The following is a 22816-nucleotide window of genomic DNA, read 5'->3' as shown; positions in this document are numbered from 1 at the left end:
TGGCTCCTAGACCTTGCCAAGTCCACATCTGAGGAATTCAAGCACCCTCAAATATTTCTGCTAATGTTCAGATGATTAAGAGCAGTCAACACCTTGTTGAAAAAAAAAACCGTAAGCCCATTAATTACCATCAGAAAGCAATTAATTGTATCATAGATCAGGTTAAACACCTCATGGAAAACAATACTCTGTGTGTGGGTGGTTTCAGAGAGTGAGTTTTGTCAGAGATGAAACTCCACCGCTCCACCGGCTCTCCTGGCAGCAGTGCAAAGGGGAAATTATGATCAATAGGACGAAGGCTGAAGGACGTGTTTAGCAGCCAGGCTTACCAAGTCGGACTCATCCCCATCTTCCTCCTCCTCCCCAGACTCTCCAGACTCCTGTTCCTCCTCAGACTCACCATCATCAATCTGCAGCCACCATTTGCCCAAGAACAGAAAGAGTCAGTCAGGTCATGTCTCTTAAAGCAGAGCATCCCCCCGTCATTCTGCTCAGCCCCCCCACCCAGCAGAGCATCCCCCATCATCTTGCTCTGCCCCCACCCAGCAGAGCATCCCCATCGTCCCGCTGCACCCAGCACCCAGCCCCAACCTGTGTGTGTGCTAAGACCATTTCCTCTCCAGAACAAGCACTCCGAGGCTGTTGATGCACATCATCCCACATAGAATCATAGAATCATGGAATGGTTTTGGTTGGAAAAGACCTTTAAGACCATGAAGTCCAGCCATTCTTGTATGGATGGTTGTATGTTTGGATGTACCATCCACGAGGATGGCACAGGGGAAAAAGAAATCAACTCCAGAAGGAAGTTTTCCAACTAAATCTTAACTGCTGTGATCATCCAGAAACAGCCTTGTGTCTGCACCATTCATCAGGATTTGGGAAACAATTAACTAAACCAGTTTTGGTGCTTTACCAGCCTGTCATGAGCAAGATCAGGCAGGCGTCTCTTACTAGTTTAGTGAATCCCATAATCAAATGCAGCGAGGGTTTTGCATTTATGCTGGACCACAGACTTGTGTAGCAAGGCTGCAGCTGGGGGTGGGTGAGGGAACTCTTACGGGTGCAATAGGGAGCAGGAAGTGGCCATCAAAAAACTCCCTTCCATTGCTGTGCTTCTTGCCATCTTGCAGGCTAAGAAAACCTAGACATGACCTCTACTCATGCCACTCCTAAGCCACAGGTACCAGCAGCGTCCCATCCCACTCCAAGTCCTGCCCAAGGCATGTGAATACCTTCCTGGTGTTGTCTGCATCGGATGCGCTGTCTTTAGAGGTTCTGTTATCATCTGCAGGAAACACAGCCACCTGCTCTGCTCCATGATCATCCTCCTCTTCCAGCTCATCAGAGTCTTCCTCTTCAGAGTCTATATCAATGCTTTCCCCGTTCACGTGAGGGCTGGCATCGCCTAGGTCCTTTTCACTCTGGAAGTTGTCCAAGCACACGAGCCACAAAAACATCAATTCACAGGAAGCGCAGCTGAATCCATCCCAGACCACTTCTGCGCTAGGAGCCTTAAAGTTGTCATATAATCCACCAGAGCTCTTCAATGCCAGCAAAGCCAGCCTGGGCCTGCCATGTGTCACCTAACCATGTCGATGTGGGGATTGAGGAGCCACCAGGAGTCATTCCTGACTCACGTGGTTGTATAAGGCATCAAGGGGAGGAAGGACTGCTGGGCAGGAGCCTTCAGACAGACCCTGCAGATTAACTCAGAGATGGAAGGGCAGCTCCACCGCAGCATACAAGGGTGCAAAAAGGTTTCTATGCAAGTTAAATCAGAGAGGGATTTTCACCCCACTCCATGAAAGCCTAGCAGTGTTTTCCTTGAATTCAAAGACCAAAACTCCAGGGCATGGAGTGCAGCAAAAGCAGAATTTGATGAGGACGGACTCCCTGTCTGAGCTCTTTCAAGTACCTGCTTGTTTTCCCGTACAGCCACGAGCAGCAACACCAGACAGGAATCATAGAATAACCAGGTTGGAAGAGACCCACCAGATCATCGAGTCCAACCATTCCTATCAAACACTAAACCATGTCCCTCAGCACCTCGTCCACCCGTCCCTTAAACACCTCCAGGGAAGGTGACTCAATCACCTCCCTGGGAAGCCCATTCCAGTGACCAATAACCCTTTCTGTGAAAAATTTTTTTCCTAATGTCCAGCATAAATCTCCCCTGGCGGAGCTTGAGGACATTTCCTCTCCTCCTGTCCCCTGTCACTTGGGAGAAGAGCCCAGCTCCCTCCTCTCCACAACCTCCTTTCAGGGAGTTGGAGAGAGCAATGAGGTCTCCCCTCAGCCTCCTCTTCTCCAGGCTAAACACCCTCAGCTCTCTCAGACGTTCCTCATAAGGCCTGCTCTCCAGCCCCCTCACCAGCTTCGTTGCTCTTCTCTGGACTCGCTCCAGAGCCTCAACATCCTTCTTGTGGTGAGGGGCCCAGAACTGAACACAGGATTCAAGGAGCCATCTCACCAGTGCCGAGTACAGGTAGAATAACCTCTGTACTGGAACCTGAGGACTCTGAGACAAAAAGGTTACCACGTGGGGCACGCTTGAAACCTCTCCAGTTCCACTGGACTCATGGGACAGAAGGGGAACATCCACTGGAAAATGTTTGTTTCAGAGCTGGTATCTGAACAGCCACCCTCAAAGAGCCATTTTTAAAGCAGCGCAGCTGCTACTGGCACAGTGCAGTCATCAGGGAGAAAATATAGACTCAGAATGGAAGATTCTGATGGTAATAAACCATCACGTTCCTGCACCTCTACATGGGGTTGGTGTGCCAGCAGGACAAGGGACCTGTATGGTGACAGCAAACATGTCCAGCGGGCTCAGGGCTCCCCTCACCTTGGCACCCACAGAGGAATGAGTTATGCTCTTAAACATCTCCATCATTGTTCTCTGTTTTAACACTTTGGCCTTTTTCTTGGGAACCAGGCTATAGGTTCCCATTCTCCGTTTTTTCTTCCGAGATACGGCAGCAGCTAGAAAAGAGAAGCAAGAGAAACCCAAAGTTGGCTTGGAAATGAAAAGGAGAAGGGATGGAGAGCAGAGGCTGTACTGGGGAAAACCATAATCACAGAAAAAAGCTCCCCTCTCCAACTGATTTATTTACAAGTCAACCAGAAGATCTCACACACACGTGCACAAACACACAAGGAGTTTTCTGCCAGTGCTGCAAACCCACCCAAATTCTGAGCACCCTCTCTACAGCCCTTCTGGCCTCTGCATCACCATAAACAACATCAACTCCTTAAATCAGCCTTCATTTGGCAGTGCTGCCGATACCGTAGGAGGCTGAATAGAATCCAACTTGCTCAAATAGACACTGCAAGGCTAATAATACTGATTGCATGAAAGCAATCAGACAATAACTAAAGAACACACAGGGAAAAGTTACCTTAAATAAGGAGCCATTTACCATTTAACCTCATTTCACACCTACTATGGAAGTTTGTTTGATTCCTTTCAGCACTTTGATTGAGTCTCAATTTGTTAAGGCTCCCTCCTGGCCTTCTAATCGAATCAGTCCTCACGCCTCGCTGCCTGATGTTGTCTTTGGTGAATACACATCAGAAGGATGCTGAGTGCAAGCTCTTTCCAGAACAGACTATGCAGGGAACAGGCAGCTGTGGCACCAGCATCATCGTTTGCAGCTATACAGCCTGCTCCTTGAAAGCATTTCTTCATCTCCCACTATGCTGAAGGTTCAGCAAAAATCTATGAAGAGACCTCTCCAAAAATCCATTAAGCCAATTAAATGTATTTACAAGGATGTAATTTATGGTAACCAGTTGTCGCAGTGATATAGAAAGTCCCTCAAAATTGACAGAAACACCTTCACAATATCACATAGGAAGCCGGAATGAAAAGTGTCTCCTTCTCTAACAAGTTTTAGCAAGGGAGCAAATCTCGATGTGGCTGAGCACGCCCTCCTGCCCACGCTGCCTGGAGGGACCTGCACCTCGGGAGACAAGGCAGTGCAGGAAGGGCTGCACCACGGAGCTCCATCCCTGTGGAGCAGAAAATCTGGTGAGCTTCCCCTGGGAGGCTACTTTAACACAGAACTGCGAGAATCCACCCTGTACAACACCCAGCATTGAGCAGAAGGGAGTCCAAAGGACACACGCATCATACTTGCAGGGGAACAGCCACTTGCAGAAGATCATAGAATGGTTTGGGTTGGAAGGGATCTTAAAGCCCACCCAGTTTTAACCACCTGCCACAGGCAGGTACATCTCCCACTGGATCCAGTTGCTCAAAGTCCCATCCAGCCTGGCCTTGAACACCTCCAGGGATGGGGCAGCCACCCCCTCTCTAGGCCACCTGGGCCAGGGCCTCTCCACCCTCACAGGATAACATTTCTTCCTAAAATCTTATCTCAATCTCCCCTCTTTCAGCTGAAAAACATTCCCCCTCGTCCTATCCCTGCACTCCCTGATCAAGAGCTCCCCGCTAGCTTTCCTTTAAGCACTCTGCTTTAAGAAGTGGCTTGGTTAAATGGCACCTGTCTAAATAAGGTCTTCAGCAGCAGCCCTCCAGCAGGAAAGGAAACTCTGAAGGAGTTTCGGGGGAAAGAAGTACTAACAGAGCTTTCAGTTCTTGTTAACCTGCCTCACTTCCCACTCAACCACACACACACACACGTGTGGGAGGTGGGTGCTGTTCAGAGTTTTAACTTTGGCTTATTTACCTGTCTGCGACTTCGTGGTGGCCACATAGCTCTGGTTCTGAGGTAGTGACTGGTGAAGGCCCGGGAGAGAGGGCAACGGCAACGGCTTCCCAAACTCCAGGATGCCTTTGTTGCCTTCCTCCTTGGAGTCTTTTTGATCTCTGCTGTCTCTCCCATCTTTGGGGTCTTTACTTGCATGCTGGAAAAAAAATGCAGTTAAATTGAGCCTCCACGTTCAAAAGAAATTTAAAAAAAATAAAGCAAATAAACTCAAATCCTCTCAAGTGCAGTCACCTTCATTTGAAGCCACGCACTCTAAGCCCAAGCACACAGCCCCTCCTCTAGCCAATAACGTCACTTTGCCTAAAGGCTGCAAACCACTTAGTCCACTCTTCCTTCCCTTGTGGGAGGCTGCAGCCTTTGAAGGCACGAGGCTTCCACACCAAGGCAGAGATGCCAATCCAAAGCAACTGCAAGTAATAAAAAGGGTCGGACACTGCTTATTTGGTTAGCTCTGAAGACAAATGAACAGAGCAAATGCACCTATTCCCTAAAACGTGCCCCAGGTGTGGCTGTCACATCAAGCAAACGTGAGAACAGAGTCTGGCAGAGTCATTCCAGAAGCAAAAGGAAGGGATCCTTCCTCTCAGACAGTGTTTGGCAACATCAAGTCTTAATAAAGACCGTGCTCTCCCACCTCTCGCCTAGCGCTCAACCTAACACGAGCACACAAGGTGTTAGGTTTGCCTAGAGCGTTGCCACCGCCACAGCAAAGAGCCGTCCACATACCCCCTAACCCAGCTGGTGCAGGTAGAATCATAGAATCATAGAATAACCAGGTTGGAAGAGACCCACCAGATCATCGAGTCCAACCATTCCCATCAATCACTAAACCATATCCCTCAGCACCTCGTCCACCCATCCCTTAAACCCCTCCAGGGAAGGTGACTCAATCACCTCCCTGGGCAGCCTCTGCCAGTGCCCAATGACCCTTTCCGTGAAGAATTTTTTCCTAATGTCCAGCCTAAACCTCCCGTGGCAGAGCTTGAGGCCATTCCCTCTCGTCCTGTCCCCTGTCCCTTGGGAGAAGAGCCCAGCTCCCTCCTCTCCACAACCTCCTTTCAGGGAGTTGGAGAGAGCAATGAGGTCTCCCCTCAGCCTCCTCTTCTCCAGGCTAAACACCCCCAGCTCTCTCAGCCGTTCCTCATAAGGCCTGCTCTCCAGCACCTTCCCGAGCTTCGTTGCTCTTCTCTGGACTCGCTCCAGAGCCTCAACATCCTTCTTGTGGTGAGGGGCCCAGAACTGAACACAGAATTCGAGGAGCGGTCTCACCAGTGCCGAGTCCAGAGGCAGAAGAACCTCCCTGGACCTGCTGGCCATGCTGTTTCTGATCCAAGCCAAGATGCCATTGGCCTTCTTGGCCAGCTGGGCCACTGCTGGCTCCTGTTCAGTTGCTGTCAACCAACACCCCCAGGTCCCTCTCCTCCAGGCAGCTTTCCAGCCAGACTTCTCCTAGTCTGTAGCTGCTCAGGGTTGTTGAGCCCCAAGTGCAGGACCCAGCATTTGGCCTCGTTAAACCTCATGCCATTGGTCTCAGCCCAGCGGTCCAGCCTGTTCAGATCCCCGCTCCAGAGAGCCAGGAGCAGGGTGACCTGACCACAAGCCCTGTGGTGCCAATGCTTTAGCGCTGCTCTGCCTGCAGGAGAACACTTCTTACAGGAGTTTTGAAGCACCAGGGGAAACACCAAAACAGAACGAGAAATCCAGGCGAAAGGAAGAAATAAAAAGCAACAAGCAGTAAAAACATTCTTTATAGTCCCAGTTCAACTCCTAGATGCTGCTATCAAGCAATGTGACCTTGTGAATAAATGGGAAGCGACCAACTCCCCCAGTTGTGGCTCTTGCCACACGCGCACTGCTGGCGGGAGCGAGGGCTCGGTCACAGACTGAAAAGCTGTAATGATAATCAGAACTGACCCGCAGGAAAAGGCCATCGCATCACCAATGATCCCACATCACGCCTGTGACTTATGGCTGAATTGCCACATCCTTTCTTAAAAGGCATCCAGTCCTGGATTAACGATTTCAAAGACAACGAATCTACCGCATCCTTTGATATGCTGTTCCAATGCTTAATTGGTCTCCCTCTCACATAATTAGATACATTATGCTTTTTCAACTAAACTAAAAAGCCTGTATCATCAGCAACTCTCACTCCGAGCAGATATGTACAGGCTAGGATCAATTACTTTTCTTTTTTTAAACTTTCTCTTAAATGAGTTTAATAGAAAGAGCAAATTAATTGTCCAGAGGATCATCTGCTGGACCTTGGATCTCTCTTGAGACTGTTCCCAGTTGTTTCAGCCCTTACAAAACGCACGTCAGAAGCGCTGGGCACAGGGTACCAAGAATAGTCTCAACAATCCTATTTATACCTCTGAAAAGTTCCTAGGTTAGAGATCGAAAGGTTACCGGTAACTCTTGGCTACAGGGTTATTCTGAGCATTCCCATGTTCCCTGGAACCACTGCTTTCCATTTTTAACTTAAAACTGGATAAATGAGCTTGGGAGAGGCAGGTCTGATGCAGAGCTGCTGCAATGAGGGTACAGAAGGGCTGCATTCTTTGTCCTTTAAGTGCAGGTTCTTGCAACCGGTCTCTGATAGAACGTGCCGGTACTTGCAAACACCAAGAATTCCCGTTCAGACCCTGCCAGGCTGTCTGGAAAGACATAATCAAATTTTAAATGAAGAAGCAGTATGTTATTAGCTTGGGGTTTTTCTCTCCCCCTGTAATTATAGTATGGTAATAAATCAACATCTCCAATAGGGCTGCAGGAGAACTGTTAAATGTGACTTTTTCATGGCAATTCTGGTAAAAGCGTTTTTTAAATCAAATTAAGCCTTGCAACTTCTGGATTATTCCTTGGAGGCACATGCAGCAATGCTAAAGAACAAGAATTCCCACACAGAGGCGACCAGATCTCTCAGGAAGCCCGATGGGACGGGAAGCCGAGCAGGCCAGCAGTAAAACACATACCTCAAATATGTATGTGTGTATATATATATGTATATTTATATATATATATTTATATAAATATTAAAACTAATGATTTTACTCAGTTTTATCACCACCTCAGTTTTATCACCACCTCTCTTCACTCAGCTAGATAGAACAGTTCCATCTCTGCTGTTCTTAGGACCCCTCCAGCCAGCTGAGTGTTTAGGGAATTAAATTTCTTATTTTTCCCACTTCTAAAGTCTGGATTTTGGCAGTTCCTGAGCCCAAGCCTGTAGGTGCAACCCACCCTGGTCTCCTACACTAAGCTTTCATGTCCTGCTCTACAAGCTCCAAATTTAAACCACATCAGCAAAGAGGCTTTGCTAATCCCACTCAAGGGTCTGCTGGGAAATGTTTCCTTCCTTAAATCCCGCTGCGCTGACAGGGAGCTGGTTCAGGCAGACCCGGGCCCTTCCTCAGTTAATGCTCCCATTTTCCTCATGGATGGGTTACTCTTGCCCTCCCTGTTCCTGGCACAAGGCACAGCAGTAAGCAGGTATCCATAAAACTGCTTGCAGCCCAGCATCCATCCAAGCAAACTCCTGCTCCTGGGCTCACGGCCTCTCAGACCTCCCCGCAGCAGAGGACACGTGAGCTTGGAATGAAGACAGAGGGGCTGCGAACAGCAGGGGCCTCAAAGACCCCGAGGGTCCTGATCACAAGTCAACATCTACTCATCCACTTTGCTGTGACAAATCCTGACATGTTCCTGCTTTACCTCCTGAAGATCCGATCTCTCAGCTAAAGGTGGAAAATGCCAGACTGGCAAAGCTGGAGCAGAAGCAACCACACCAGGGAAGTGACACTCAGCTTTGGTCACCTGTGGGGCACAAACTGATCTGCTAAGATACCAGCACAGCTATGAATGCATCGAGTTGCCTGCATTTTTAACTAAGCAGACCCCTTCGCTCAGAAACTGGACAAAGATCACCCTCCTGCACATAAACCAACAACACTCAAGAGAGCAGAGGTGCTTTCATAGAACTATAGAATGGTTTGAGTTGGAAGAGGCTTCAAAGTCCATCCAGTTCCACCCCCTGCCATGGGCAGGGACACCTCCCACTGGGTCAGGGGCTCCAAGCCCCATCCAACCTGGCCTTGAACCCCTCCAGGGATGGAGCAGCCACCACTGCTCTGGGCAACCTGAGCCAGGGCCCCCCCATCCTCACAGGAAAACATTTCTTACTAAGATCTCATCTCAGTCTCCTCTTTTTCAGCTGAGAACAGTTCCCCCTCTCCCTGCACACTGATCAAGAGTCCCTCCCCAGCTTTCCTGGAGCCTCTTTCAGTACTGGAAGCTACTCAAAGGTCTCCCTGGAGCCTTAACGTGTTTTATCTAACACCTACATGGGCCCCACTGCGAAAGGCAAATCAGAGGTGAGAAGCACCATTCCTGACCCTAAATAAACTCCACTGCTGAATGCAATCCCTGTTCAAAGCAGCTGAGATTTTTCTCTTTTCTCCCCAATGACGCTGAGAATTTCAGCAGCCAAGCACAGCTCCCTTTCACCTGCAGGTTTAGAGAAGTTCAGTCAGGAGAATCCCATGCAAAGGTAACTCCAGGACGCAGCGTGCGCAACCTGTTCTCCCATGTTGTCCTAAGCACCATGTGTCTGGACCACAAAAGGCCAAGAAAGGACCAAAACTGACAGAGAAACAAAGTGCATCGCTGATGTCTTCATCTCTCACAGCTTCCCATGTGGTATCAGCTCATCCTGTGCAAAAGGTGTAAGGTCACTACTTCATGCTGCTAATTGCAACAGTGTCTGGAAGCTGAAGACAGCTATTCCAAGGCTGAGGCCAACGTTTCCAGAGATGCTTGTGCCTGGAAACAGCAAAAAAGGGAGCAGAGCTATGTCCAACGCCACAGTGAGAGAAAGAGTCAAGAAAACTGTTTGGACTGGGACAAGAACACAATATTTCATGTGTTTATAAAAATTACACTCAAGTGCTTCCTACATTTCAATGGGATTGACCTTGTTTCTATTACTGGCACAGAAGTCCCCTACAGCAACAGGGAGAAGTTCCTAAAAACAGCAAAAGACAGAATATCCTCTTTTTATTAATTCCAAAAGCAACTATACAGAACAAACAAACCTTACTAATGCAGCCCTGCACTGGTTCGACAGACCACATGTGGCATCCTTCCACAGCCCTGCAATTAAGAGGCCTTTCCGTTCCCAACGCATGCTAGCAATGACCAAAGAGAGACCAGGCCAGAACTCCATGTATACCAACAAAGGTCCTTCAGGTCCTGCTTTGGAACAGGGCATCTTTGGAGAGCATGAAGAAGGCCTGCCGTGCACTCTCAACACCTGAAACCATCGCCAGCTTAGACACACGAGCTGTCTTATTGCTCTTCTTTTAAGGACTTTCCTCTCCTCCACAGTTACAGAATGACAGAGTCATGGAATGGTTTGGGTTGGAAGGGACCTCACAGCTCATCCAGTTCCAACCCCTGCTACGGGCAGGGACACCTCCCACTGGATCAAAGCCCCATCCAGACTGGCCTTGAACACCTCCAGCCATGTGGCAGCCGTGGCTCCTTTGGGCAACCTGGGCCAGGACCTCACCACCTTCATCATGAAGAATTTTTTCCTAATATCAAATCTAAACCTTGTCCCTTCCAATTGAAAGCCATTTCCTCTCATCCTGTCCCTGCACTCCCTGATCCAGAGCCCCTCCCCAGCTTTCCTGGAGCCCCTTTCAGTACCGGAAGCTGCTCTAAGGTCTCCCTGGAGCCTTCTCTTCTCCAGGAACAACTCCAGCTCTCTAAGCCTGTTCTTTTATGGGAGGTGCTCTAGCCCTTGGATCACCTTCATGGTCCCCTCTGTACCCATTCCAACAGTTCCGTGTCCTTCTTATGTTGGGGAATTCCAGAACTGGACACAAGGCTCCAGGTGGGGTCTCAGGAGAACAGAGAAGAGGGGGAGAATTACCTCCCCTTGACCTGCTGGCCAAAGTTTTGAAAGCAAAAGCCAGCCAGCCAGAAGGACTAAACTAACTGCCACTGCCACCAGGCAGCACAGCTGCTGTCACAGAGCAACCTTCTCTCCATTCCTCAAGCAGAAGAGTAACAAGACTGGTACCTCTGAGGAGCACAAGGCAGCAGCTCCCAGAAACTTCTGTCTCTTAACGCCTGGTGAATGACAGTTAAGCAAGAAATATCAGTCTGCTATAAAACATTGATCACAAGCAGCTGACGGTGCCTCTACAATCTGCTGCTCTCCCTCTCCTCCTCTGCAGAATTACACTCCCCACTACTGAATTCCAGCACAGCCACCAGGGATCCTGACCCCGGCCTCAGCCTTAGCTTGGAGCAACAAAGAGAAACCTGCAGCGCTTTGGTCTTAATCCAGATCAGGGTTGCAAGGCTGATTCACCTATTAATGCCCTTTTATCTACAGGGTAAGAGGTACTTGTGAGAAGAGGGATTCTGGTGTGACTTGATTACAGTTGCACTGATTTGTGTTTGTAGCTGTATAAAATCATAGTGGTTTAGGCTGCCAGGCAGACTCTGCATAAGTGTAGATCCTCCTAAATCAAACTGCAAACTGCATTCAATGGCTTCTGAATTGAAAAATGTAGACTCTTCCTAGTCAAGGGCAGAGACCCTGCTCCCTGTCCCCTCCTAGACTGAGCAGCTCCCGCGGAAGGGAGGGTCATACAACAGTCAAAATGAAACAGGGTAGCTCAAACCAGTTTTGCCAGCAAATCAGACAGAAACAGGTCTGCTGGGGACCTGGGAGCAGGAGGGTTATTTCTGCGGGCTGTGGTCGGCACAGCCATGTCAGAAGCACAAGCACCACTCGTTGAACACAAAATTAAAAATGCAGCACAAGATACATTCACCTTCTGCCTTCCTCTGCAGTAAAACCTCTGCATAAGAAGTCCAGTGGCAGTCCTTGGCCTCGTCACTCCTCAAGGAGATTTCCCATAGGGGATATTTAGCTGTGGCCAAGTCCACACACACGGACTTCACCCTTTCAGTTCTCCTGGGCACACCCAGGTACCCCTCTGGAGAGAATGATGGAATTATTTGGGTTAGAAGAGACCTCCAGTTCCACCTCCTGCCATGGGCAGGGACAACTCCCACTGGATCAGGGGCTCAAAGCCCTGTCCAGCCTGGCCTTGAACACCTCCAGGGATGGGGCAGTCACCACTGCTCTGGGCAACCTGGGCCAGGACCTCCCCACCTTCAAAAGGAGAACACTTTTTCCTAAGGTCTCATCTCAATCCCCATCTTTCAGGTTAAAGGTCCCAGATGGGTGCACCTTCTGGGTTCAAACAAGCTGACAGCAGCACTTGCAAGCAGAAGCAGAGCTGTTTCACTGTGCCCTGTATTCCTCTCATTTATTTTTACCCCCCCAAGAAGACTACCTCTGTCCTCATCAGGACCTGCCTGTTTTCTGCATATTAGAGGGTCTGAGCCTGCCAAGCTATTGCAGACACTTGCAAACCACCACCAGGCATCTGCCTGGCCCCGAGAGATGAACGCAAGCCGATGTCAGGCCAGGAGCTCCTGCAGAGCCCACACCAGCACACCACTGTGCACTGAGAGAGCAAAGAACACTTCACAGCAACACCTGTGCACACAGAAAGAAAGCAGCAGTCCTAGGATCAGATATTTAGTGGTAATGATGCTTAAAGGTATCATTTGATTAGTATTGGTATAAACATCAATACAAGCAATGCGTCTCCTGCTCCAAGCTCCTCCTTCCTACCCAGGCTTTGCCTTCTCCAGTTCAGCTGGTATCTGATGTTTTGGGCTCACACGGCGCATCAGGCTGAGATACTCACTCCACATAGTTTTGCACTACTTCTTCTGGCAGCTCAGTTCCCCTGCCCCACGCAAAACAATGGCACCAGAGCCACACACCCCAGACTGCAGTCTCAGAGCCACCAAGGAATGCATGGAAAGATAACCTGGGATTCCCAACGCAGCCGTCTGCTTCTCCTAACCTGAGAACTACAGGACGCTTTCACTACCTTTATCATCTTTATCCCTTCCAGACACATACCACTGACGCTCCGCTTCAAAATTGGAGTTTCCTAGTAGGAGGGGCCTTCTCCAAGCACAGGGGACACACACACACATACACACACTTGTAAATGCATTAGGAAGGAAAGATTCTTCCAAAAGGTTGTGTAACTGCACTATTCAAAAGGGGAGCAGAAACAATGCTGTCAATAACTCTTCTGAGGTCTCTGAAAACCATGTACCAATATCAATTAAAACTGTCACCTGTTTCAGATTCAGCTTCGATCCCAACTCAGGAAGAAAATCCTAAACAGAGAAAAAGCAGGTTAAATTTGTAAGAAAAAATTTTCTTCCCTTCAAAGACCAATCCACACGTGCAGGAAAAGGCTACCCAGCTCCCCTGAGAGTATTGGATTACATCAAATGATTTTTTGGCCCCAGTGGGTTTCTGCAGGAGCCGGGGGGGAACAAATGCTTACACTTTGCAAGCAACAAAATCCCTTCCTCCCCTCCTTTGCCCAGGCAGCATGGAACAGTCTACCAAGAAAACAACAATGCTCTGAGAAATACTAGCGAAGAAAACTCCCGTGTCCTGAAACATCAACCTCTGCGTGATTTCCACAACTTATTTCCTGGGATACAGCACTTTCTGAATGGAGATGTGGACGAGGAGGCCGATGCATGGAAAGTCACTGCAGTTCCGTGCTGATGAGCCTCTTAGAAGCAGCTCAACAAAGAAATAATCAGGACAGGAAAATGACAACTAGCAAAGACTCTGCACTCAAAAGAAAATAGCATGTAAATCCGAAAGACAATAAGAAAAAATTAGGCAGTAATTATCAGGGAGGCTGAACCAAGCAGATGTTTTATTGTCTTGCAGAAATGAGATCAGATCTTGGGTTCACGTTCAGACAGAGGCTTGGGTGGAGAATATAGGGAACATCCACTTCCTACCACCCTTATTCTGCATTTGGCTTCCCTATTTCAGCCCCAGGGAAACAGCCCAAGGTGCCAAGGACAGGATACGCACTCTGGGGTGGCCCAGCTACCACAGGCTTGGGTTTTTTGAAGCTGCTGTTACTGTGTGAGCAAATAATGATCAACAGCAGCATCCCAGCACCTCGTGTATTGCAGAGCTTACACTGCACGCAGCTTTCTGGAGACAAACTTTGAAGCCCAAGGGGTTGTTTAAGACTATTCCTCTGATGTATCATAAAAGATGAATGAGGCAAACATTCTCTCCTAACCTAGCAGTCAGCTTTTGGGAGGGAATCAGCTCTTTCATTTGTCTGGCCCCAAGGGTTCTCTCTCTGTCCAATTCCAGGAGGGTCTGGGGGGGTTGCCTGGCCTAATCTCAGCACACAACAGGGTGGAGGAAAGCTGGGAGGCAGTTTCGGCCACAAAGCCTTGTTTGGGTAAGAGAGAGCCTTCTGTGTGACTTTCATCAGGCTGTACATGTTGCATCTGGGCCTCCCCCACCAGCACAGGCAGCAGGGGCACCACAGCCACAGGATTCAAACATAATCAGGGGAAGAAAGAGGGGAAATCAGTGGTTTGGAAAAAGGGTTGGGAAACCATGGCAGGTGTGGTTTCTGCCCTGCCACCAGGTTTGCAATGATGATCTGCTCTTTCGACTCCCACCCGCTTCCGGAGGCACAGGTGACGCCACAGCCGAAGGCATCTTTCCCATCTGAGGCTGCTGGGTGCTGCACAGCTTTGGTTTTCTCCCCTCCTCCCTTGCTCCAGACCACAGCAATTCACAGCGCAGAGACCTTCACATCGTATTATCGCTGTGTTGCCCCACATGGGTGACACCTGCAGATCGCTTTGTGTTTGCCGGTGTGTAATAAGCCAGTAGCAAACAGCAACCCATCACACCAGCTTTTCCAAAGCCGAAGCCACTTTCCCATTTCTGGGGGTGACTCCATGGCCAAACAGGGCTCCTCAGGCTCTCCTTAACCTAAGTGCTGGTACTGAAGGACCAGTCTTTCTCCATTGTTACACAGCACAACGAGAGGATCAAGCTTAAATATAAAGCGCCACAGGGCGCAAAATCAAGCGCTCACAGTGCCTCTCCTGGTATCAATCAACCTTTGCCAACAGAACTCAAAAAATAACCAAAGGCACCGATCTTGGTCAATGACAAATGCAGGGCCCATTTCTGTTCACCTCGCTATAGCACAAATGCACCAGATGACTTCTCATCTCATCCTACCTCTTAAAAAAATAGCAGAGCTGCTCTATTGAGCGACGGTAAATCTGCCTTTAAGGATTCTGGAGTGAAGATCTCTGAACAAGCTGCATTACTGCAGGCAACCCAGAGAGAGAGAGAAAACATCATCTGCTTTACTACTATAATGATAGGGCAATGCAATCAAGTTGCCTGACATATCAGCTTCCTGACAGCTTCCAAGCTCAGGAGAGGCCTCCAGTTAACATGCTCAGCTTAATTTCCTTTGGGTCAAACTCGTAAGAAATGTAATTTGCTTCACAAGGAGCTCTGGATTTCAGCAGATGGCTGACAAGCAACAGAGCCAAGAGAGAAAGGCCATTTCGTGTCTCGCATGGATCTACTGGAGAAGGCGATTGATTGATTGTATATTTAGAAACACATTAGGGAAGAGAGCTGATGGCCATGTGTCTCGATTTTACCACCTCTGCCTCTCTGTGGGAGGAAGTGGAAAGATGAAAAGAGGAAAAATGAAAACGAAAGCAAAAATATGTGCCATATAAACAAAAATGCCATCTAAAATATAAATACCATTAAAAAATGTTATCTGAAAAGAAAGTCAGAGGGACACCTCGGAGTTATGCGTGTTCCTGCACAGCAACGCATCCCGCTCACACATTCAAAGAAAGGCAAGAGCAATCACAGCAGCACTGACTGCTGGGCAGATACATTACCAGGCTAGGGATGGGTTTAGGCATTGTCTTCCGTGCTCTGTGGACCTTGACTTCAGCGTTAGCAGCAGTGGCTCGTTTAGCATCCATGTCCTTACTGCCCTCCCCGAGCTTGGCTGGCATCGTGGCTTGCATCTGAGAAAAGGAGCCCAGAGTTCTGCCTTTGCTTGCTCCTCCGGGCAGAGTTTTTGCAGCATGGCCAGTGAGAGAAGCAAAGGTGCTGGTAGTCCTTAGAGGCTGCTCCTGTGCCATCTGCTTGGTTAGGATATATCCATTGCTCCCCGTTACCGAAGTCTGTGTGAAGTCATTAGCTTTCATATGGTTTTGCTTCCCAGTCTCACCATCTCGTTCCGAAATGCCGTTTTCCGCTATCCTATTTAATTTAGTACTAGAGTCTTGCTGGCTCGCTTTCGTGTTATCCTGAGTGTTTTTAGCTGGGTTCGGGTGGCCACCAGCATCGCTGTGCTCACAGGAACCGTTGGTTTCGCCGTCCACTGCCATTTTTGGTTCCCCTGCTTGCTTTTCTGTAGCACTTTCATCGGCAGCCATGGCATTAAATCCTGAAGAGGGAGCAGAAGGAGGAAGAGAGGAGAAAAGGGTCAAAAGTGGTATCAAAACTCCAAAAAGAAGGTACAGCGAGTTATAGTCGCTAACAAAGAGCAAATCTCTTCCCAGAAAATTGCTTCCTATGTGCCCATTGAGGTTGCTCACTCACCCACCCGACCGGCTTTCTCAGATCATCGCCAGGTGGTGAGAAGTGGGGAGGCTCAGTTAAAGCACAGCACTCATTCTCACTTGCCTTGGCTGAGATGAGGCCATTTATTCCCAACTATGGATTTCTCAAGGTAAATATTATCTTTAGCTTTTCCAATAACTACCTTTATTGGACCATATGTCAACACCTTGCATGTCAAACAAAACGCTGCCCAATCTTGCATTCGTGTCTCTGGGAAAGCCCTTCACAGTGCCAGATGGACACAAGAAGCATCCTGGAGGGCTGTATGGGTAAGGTTCTGGGGCACAGACACAGCTCAGCAGCCAGATATCCGTATCAGGGCCCTACGACCATATGACACCACACAGCAACTCCCTGCAAACACCGCTCTCCTGGCAATGCTACCCACTGCTCAGTGGCTCTTCCATGGAATAATAGTATGGTTTGAGTTGGAAGGGACTTTAAAGCCCATCCAGTTCTACCCCCCTGCCATGGGCAGGGACACCTCCCACTGGATCCGGTTGCTCCAAGCCCCATCCAGCCTGGCCTTGACACCTCCAGGGATGGGGCAGCCACCACTGCTCTGGGCAACCTGGGCCAGGGCCTCCCCACTCTCATCATGAAGAATTTCTTCCAAATGCCTAATCTACATCTTCCCTCTCCCATTTTTAAGCCATTCCCCCTTGTCCTATCACTACAGGCGCTTGTGAAAGGCATGAGTGGCCACCAGCAACTTCCCACATACAGGCAGCTGGATGATCAGCTCAGAACTCTGTGTTACTTTGAGAACACTCTGAAAAGAATAGTCTTAAATACATTTTTTAATTCCAGATCTCACTGCTTAGCAAGACAAAAGAAAACTAGTCAAGCATTTCAAACCCTTGTACTTTAGGGCAAACTGCAATCATCACTAGGTTTGAGGAAAGGAAAAAAATGAAGAAAGAAAGGAAAAGAAACCCATCCTACAAGCAAATGCACCGTTAGCTGATCTGGAACTGGTACCCGTTACTCAGAACCTCTCAGCACTGAGCACTGGCAGCCCACGGCCCACGCCTCACACAACGTTTTCCATGTGTTCCGGGTGCCCCAGTGCAGAGCACAGGCAGCTCCCTGGCTGTAACCCAGCCACGAGGCTTCAGCTGCTGCAAGAGAAACACCAGCTCTGGAGCGAGCAGAGCCAGGGCTCAAAAGAAAAGCTCATGATTTTGAAGCTCAGTGCAAGCACTGCATACATTTATATTTATACATACACACAGTTCACAGATGTTTTACCTTAAGCGCTTTGCGGATCAGCTCTACACCACAGAGTCCACAGTCATTTATCCAATATCCAACTGTCCTGCTGGATACACTTTTAAAAGAGAGACATGCACCTCCTTATGATCCTTGTGTTACAGCAGCTTTCTCCCCCTTTTCCTCCTCAAAGTCAAAAAGAAGAAAGCTATGAAGCAGACAGAAGCCCAGCTGATGTAAAAAAGGACGTTGAAGAGATGGGGAATGAAACTATACAGAGCAGGGAGAAGTGGTGGCTGGAGATCCTGTGTTCATTGGAAAGGAAAGCACCACTTCTACCACCAAAACCAAAAAGCAGATTGCTTTGAAGCCAAGAAATGAAGAGAATTCTGTTTTCAGGGCAAAGTTCCTCTCTGGGACGAGCTATCGATGCTCCCTTCTTCCCCCCATCTCTTGTTAAATCCTCGAAGGCGAGCGGTGTCCATCCAAGAGCAAAAAACACCAAACACCAGTGGTTTCCAAACACTAGTGCCACTCCTCCCAGTGCCCTGGAGCATGCACTGTCACCCTGTGGCAGCGTCACCACTTCCCATCTCCCTTCCAACATGCCAAGAGTCAAAATAGGAAAAGAAAGCAAAAAAGAAAAGAAAAACTCAGAACAACTTCTGCTGTGAATGCTCAACACTGAGGTTACCCAGGTCAGGTAAATGGGATGCAGCATCTCGCCGTGGGCTGCCTGCACCTGCGGTGACTCAAAGCAGTTTAATGTCCTGCATGAAATGAATGCATTCCCTTGCCATGGGACTGGGCCCACAGTGTTACAGCGCTGGCCATGAGACTCTGAGCCCATCTGTGCAGGTTCCCCTGCTGCCACAACCCACCTGCCATAGGGTGCAGCCTCCCCAGAGCAAGGGTCTCCAGCACTGAGACGACCTGCGTGCACACCTGGGTGACCATCAAAAACAGAATCATAGAACCATTAAGGCTGGAAAAGACCTCTAAGCTCATCCAGTCCAACTGTCAGCCCAACACTACTGTGACTGCTAACTCATGTCCCCCCGGTGCCACGGCCACATGCTCTATCACAGAATCACAAGATTGGAAAAGACCTCCAGGATCATCGAGTCCAACCCTCCAAGTTATGAACCCCTCCAGGGCTGGAGACTCCCCCATTTGCCCTGTGCAGCCTCTGCCAGCGCTTGAGAACCCTTTCAGTAAAGAAACGTTTCCCAATATCCAACCTAAACCTACCCGGGCACAACTTGAGGCCAATTCTTCTCATTACTTGGGAAAAGATACCAGCGCACACCTCATCACAACCTCATTTCCAGGAGCTGCAAAGAGCGAAGAGGTCTCCGCTCAGCCTCCTCTTCTCCAGACTAAACAACCCCAGATCCTTCCCCAGCTCCTCCAGACACGCTCCAGCCCCTCAACATCTTTCTTGTAGTGAGGGCCTCAAAACTGAACCCACAATTCAAGGTGCAGCTTCACTAGTGCTGAGTACAGGGCAGGGTGATCCTTTCCTGGCTCCTGCTGGCCACTCCGTGGCTGATCCAGGCCTGGATACCCAGGACACCTAAGGATCCTTTGGCTCTGTCTGGTCCAGCTGCCAGTCTCAGCAGGGGATCCCACTGCTGAGCATGGTGAGGAGAGGAGATCATTCATTTTCTCCTTTAAAGCAGCCATCTCTGCACTTGGGAATGCAGAGCTTGCAGCTGCTCCGTGGAAAACAGCCCCTTCCTCACCCACAGCAGCTTCCTGTCTGCAAAAACGGGGGAAAAAGAAACAAAAAAAAGAGATTCCCTCCAGGAATTTAAATCCCTGACACTCTCTAAAAGCAGTTTTACGTTTGAGAGTGAGTGACCGCATGTGTCTTGTCCTGCACCGTGCGCCAACACTGCTGCTTTTGTCAAACGGCTGCCTGGAGCGAAGCCTCAGAAATGCCGAGGCTGATGGAGAACTTGGTTACCAACTCCCCTTCCCAGGGCAAGCGCCACTGCTTTAGCGGAACTTTCCATCTCTGGGGCTGGGGAAACAGAAAAGGTGCTGTTTGTCTTGAAAGGCCAAGCGAGATGCAGCACGGCATTAGGAGCTGCATGAGGAGGAGAACTGAAAACACTTGCAGTTCCTGCAAAGAAACCATTTCTTAATGAGTTTCTCTCTGAGTCAGAGCAACGACACTACGGCCTAATAAAACACCTGGGCAACTTTTTTCCAGTCATGCCTTCAACCTCCCTGTCTCTTCCCCCTCCCTGTCTAATGGAAAGATGGACCTAAACTCACACCCCCATGTAAAACCAAACTGGAACATAGCCCCACAGACAACAGAACAGTTGCATCCACAGATTTTTTTCATCTGTACTGAGAAATTTTACAGAGAAGGGGAATCATGGAGTGGTTTGGGTTGGAAGGGACCTCAAAGCCCATCCAGTTCCACCCCTGCCATGGGCAAGGACACCTCCCACTGGATCCAAGCCCCATCCAACCTGGTCTTGAACATCTCCAGGGATGGGGCAGTCACTTCCCAGGGCAACTTGTGGCAGGGCCTCACCACCCTCATAGTGAAGAAACTCCTCCTTATGTCCAGTCTAAATCTGCCCCAGTCTAAATCTGCCCTAAATATTCCCACTGTCCCTCATCCTATCACTACAAATCTTTGTAAACAGTCCCTCCCCAGCTTTCTTGTAGCCCTTTCAGGTACCTGAAGGTCGCTATAAGGTCTCCTCAGAGCCTTCTCTTCTCCAGGCTGAACAACCCCAACTCTCTCAGCCTGTCCTCATACAGGAGGTGCTCCAGCCCTCAGAACATCTTTGTGCCCTACTCTGGACTCGCTCCAACAGTTCCATATCCTTCTTACACTGGGGATTCCAGAACTGGACACAAGGCTCCGGGTGGAATCTCAACAGAGTGGAGCACAGGGGGAGAATCCTCACGCTGCCGGCCATGCTGCTTTTGATGCAGCCCAGTGTACAGCTGGTTTCCTGGGCTGCAACCACACGTTGTTGGTTCATGTCCAGCTTTTCATCCTCCAGCACTCCAAGCCCTTCTTGGCAGAGCTGCTCCCAGTCCCTCCATCCCCCAGCCTATTGATACTGGGAATTGCCTCAACCAGGTGAATGGTGCTGACTTCAAGGTGCTTTTCCAGTCCACGTATCCCAGCTCCATGTGTTGCCACCCACCCCTGCATCTGGAAACAGGGCTCAAAAACTATTTCACACCGTCTTACAAGTCTGCTGGAATGATTCCATGTTCACATAACACTCAAAAATGTAAACTCTTTGCCAAGGCGAAACACTGTTATTAACAGAATTTAGGGACATTAATTAATTGAACTTTTATGGTCACCACAGCTGGGTAACGAAGTTCAGCAAAGAGCAATGCTACAGCACAATGACGATGTAAACTGCTGTCTTTTACAGAGGCTTGGGAAGAGCAGGGTACAATTCAAACACTGCCACAAGAATGGAAATGTGCAGTTCACAGTTTAGGCCCCTTCTTTCCCCCATAACTGAACTGGACAATAAGCTGGAGTGGTTGTAAGTTGTGCCCTTCATGAAGTCTCAAGACAGCTCCTGCACAGGGAGGGTTCTCAGCTTCCTTCTGATGCACAGTATCTGCCATTAGTCAAGATCAGGACACATACAGGGCACAAACGTCTCTCTTCCTACCCTCACTCTGGATTTTTACTTCCACAGACCCCCAACCAACAGCTACATAAACTGGCTTACATTCTGCAGCCAAGCAAGGCAAGGAATGAAAGCCAGGGCCTCCTCCAAGACAACCGCAACCTCCCATCAGCATCTCAGACTCCATCTGTAGCTGGGGCAGAACCCAGGTGCAGGTAACTGGCACCAGCAGCAGCGCTCACATGCTCCCAGTTAACATCCCAGCACCGTGACCACATTGGACAAAGCATTCACAGTATTCCACCTGTCCTGAGCTTTGCTTTCTAACCAGAGCAGCCCGACAGAACATTGTATGTTGGACACACAGAAGAGGAAGCAGCGCTGTACTTGCACACAACCAGAATTATCCCACAACTCTGTTTCTGGCCAAGACTGTTGGTATTTTGATGGGTTCAGTTCAGTGCTTTTCTAATGCTCTGTCGTGAAGTACAAAAATACACCAAATCCCTGCAGAGGTGTGAGAAGTAACCAGTGAAGGAATAATAAAACCATGGAGAGAAACGAGGAAGGGAAAAGATAAGGGGTGGTGGGTTTTTTTTTTTCTAATCCCACTGACAGGTTTTTTAAGCCCTCAGATTTGTGCGCATGCAACTCACAGACAACCACGCAGGAAAGACTTCATCAAATTAACACGTGCAAAGCAAAACCAAGCAGAAACAAGGCAGAAGCCAAGAGGCAACCCCCAGCAGCACGAGGTGAGGAGTGTCTACTCTCACCAGCCAGCCTGCAGCCATCGGTGCCGATTCTGCAGCGAAGGAAAAACTCAGAGGAAACAGAAAGTCAACTTTGATAGCAGGAGGAAAATGCCTGGCTCATCACGTGGCAGGGAGCAGAGTTCAGTTAAAGCCAGGCATACAGAGGCTCAAAGTAACTCCCCTGCGCTTCACAGCCACACCAAAACACAAGCCAAAATGAGTTACAGCTCTTCAGGCGGGTGGAGACAGAAGGATGGAAAAGCAAATTTGCATCTTCTGGGCAAGAGCCCACAGGATGAACACAGGCGAACAGCGGCACCCGGGGGGAGCACATGAGACCCTCAGGGGTTGGGGCACATCTCCAAGCTCCCGGTCTTGCTCTTAACACATACCAACCTCATGAGCAAGGTCTGGCCCTCAACCGAGGCAGGTGCTCACCTTCCTCTTTGTTGTTGGTGATATCTTTCAGCAGCTCAGTCTTCATGCAGGCGTCTTTCCTTGTCTCTCCCTTACTCAGCACTGTTCGCTAGAAGGGGGGAGAAAGAAAAAAGAGAAATGTTACCGTTTAGCTCAACATTTATACACATTGCATTTAAAACAAGACACAGTCATGGATGCATCCTGTTTCCATTGTGGATAAACCTCATTCTGCACAATAACGCTGCCGGGAAACTGTCACCAAGGCACAGGTCAAAGAGAAAACCAGCAAGGCTTGTGCCAGCTGCCAGCCCACCTCGCCGGAGCAGCAGAGAGGCTTCAAGCTGAGACCTCATGGCTCTCTGCTTAAGATGCAGCCAGACAGGTTTTTTGACGTAACATGTTTGGGAACCCAGCTGAGTGTCTGCGTGGGCTCGGAGGAGATGATCCTTATTC

General features: G+C 49.1%; 1 protein-coding gene across 10 annotated transcripts in view; it reads right to left on the bottom strand.

Annotated features, from left to right (window-relative positions):
- EHMT1 (euchromatic histone lysine methyltransferase 1) overlaps window positions 1–22816 on the bottom strand; it is a 124250-nt gene that overhangs the window by 40570 nt on the left and 60864 nt on the right. For all 10 annotated transcript variants that reach the window (XM_069873003.1, XM_069873007.1, XM_069873006.1 and 7 more), the window contains 7 exons: window positions 22382–22469; window positions 15618–16174; window positions 12978–13019; window positions 4695–4872; window positions 2849–2985; window positions 1236–1424; window positions 330–410 (listed from right to left, as the gene is read on the bottom strand). In XM_069873003.1, coding sequence (XP_069729104.1) covers window positions 330–410; window positions 1236–1424; window positions 2849–2985; window positions 4695–4872; window positions 12978–13019; window positions 15618–16174; window positions 22382–22469 — 1272 coding nt within the window. Of the gene's footprint in view, window positions 1–329; window positions 411–1235; window positions 1425–2848; window positions 2986–4694; window positions 4873–12977; window positions 13020–15617; window positions 16175–22381; window positions 22470–22816 lie in introns of those variants that run through there.

The sequence above is a fragment of the Phaenicophaeus curvirostris genome, chromosome 20, assembly GCF_032191515.1.
Source record: "Phaenicophaeus curvirostris isolate KB17595 chromosome 20, BPBGC_Pcur_1.0, whole genome shotgun sequence".
In the NCBI taxonomy this organism is placed as follows: Eukaryota; Metazoa; Chordata; class Aves; order Cuculiformes; family Cuculidae; genus Phaenicophaeus; species Phaenicophaeus curvirostris.
This window is presented reverse-complemented; position numbering and strand designations above follow the sequence as displayed.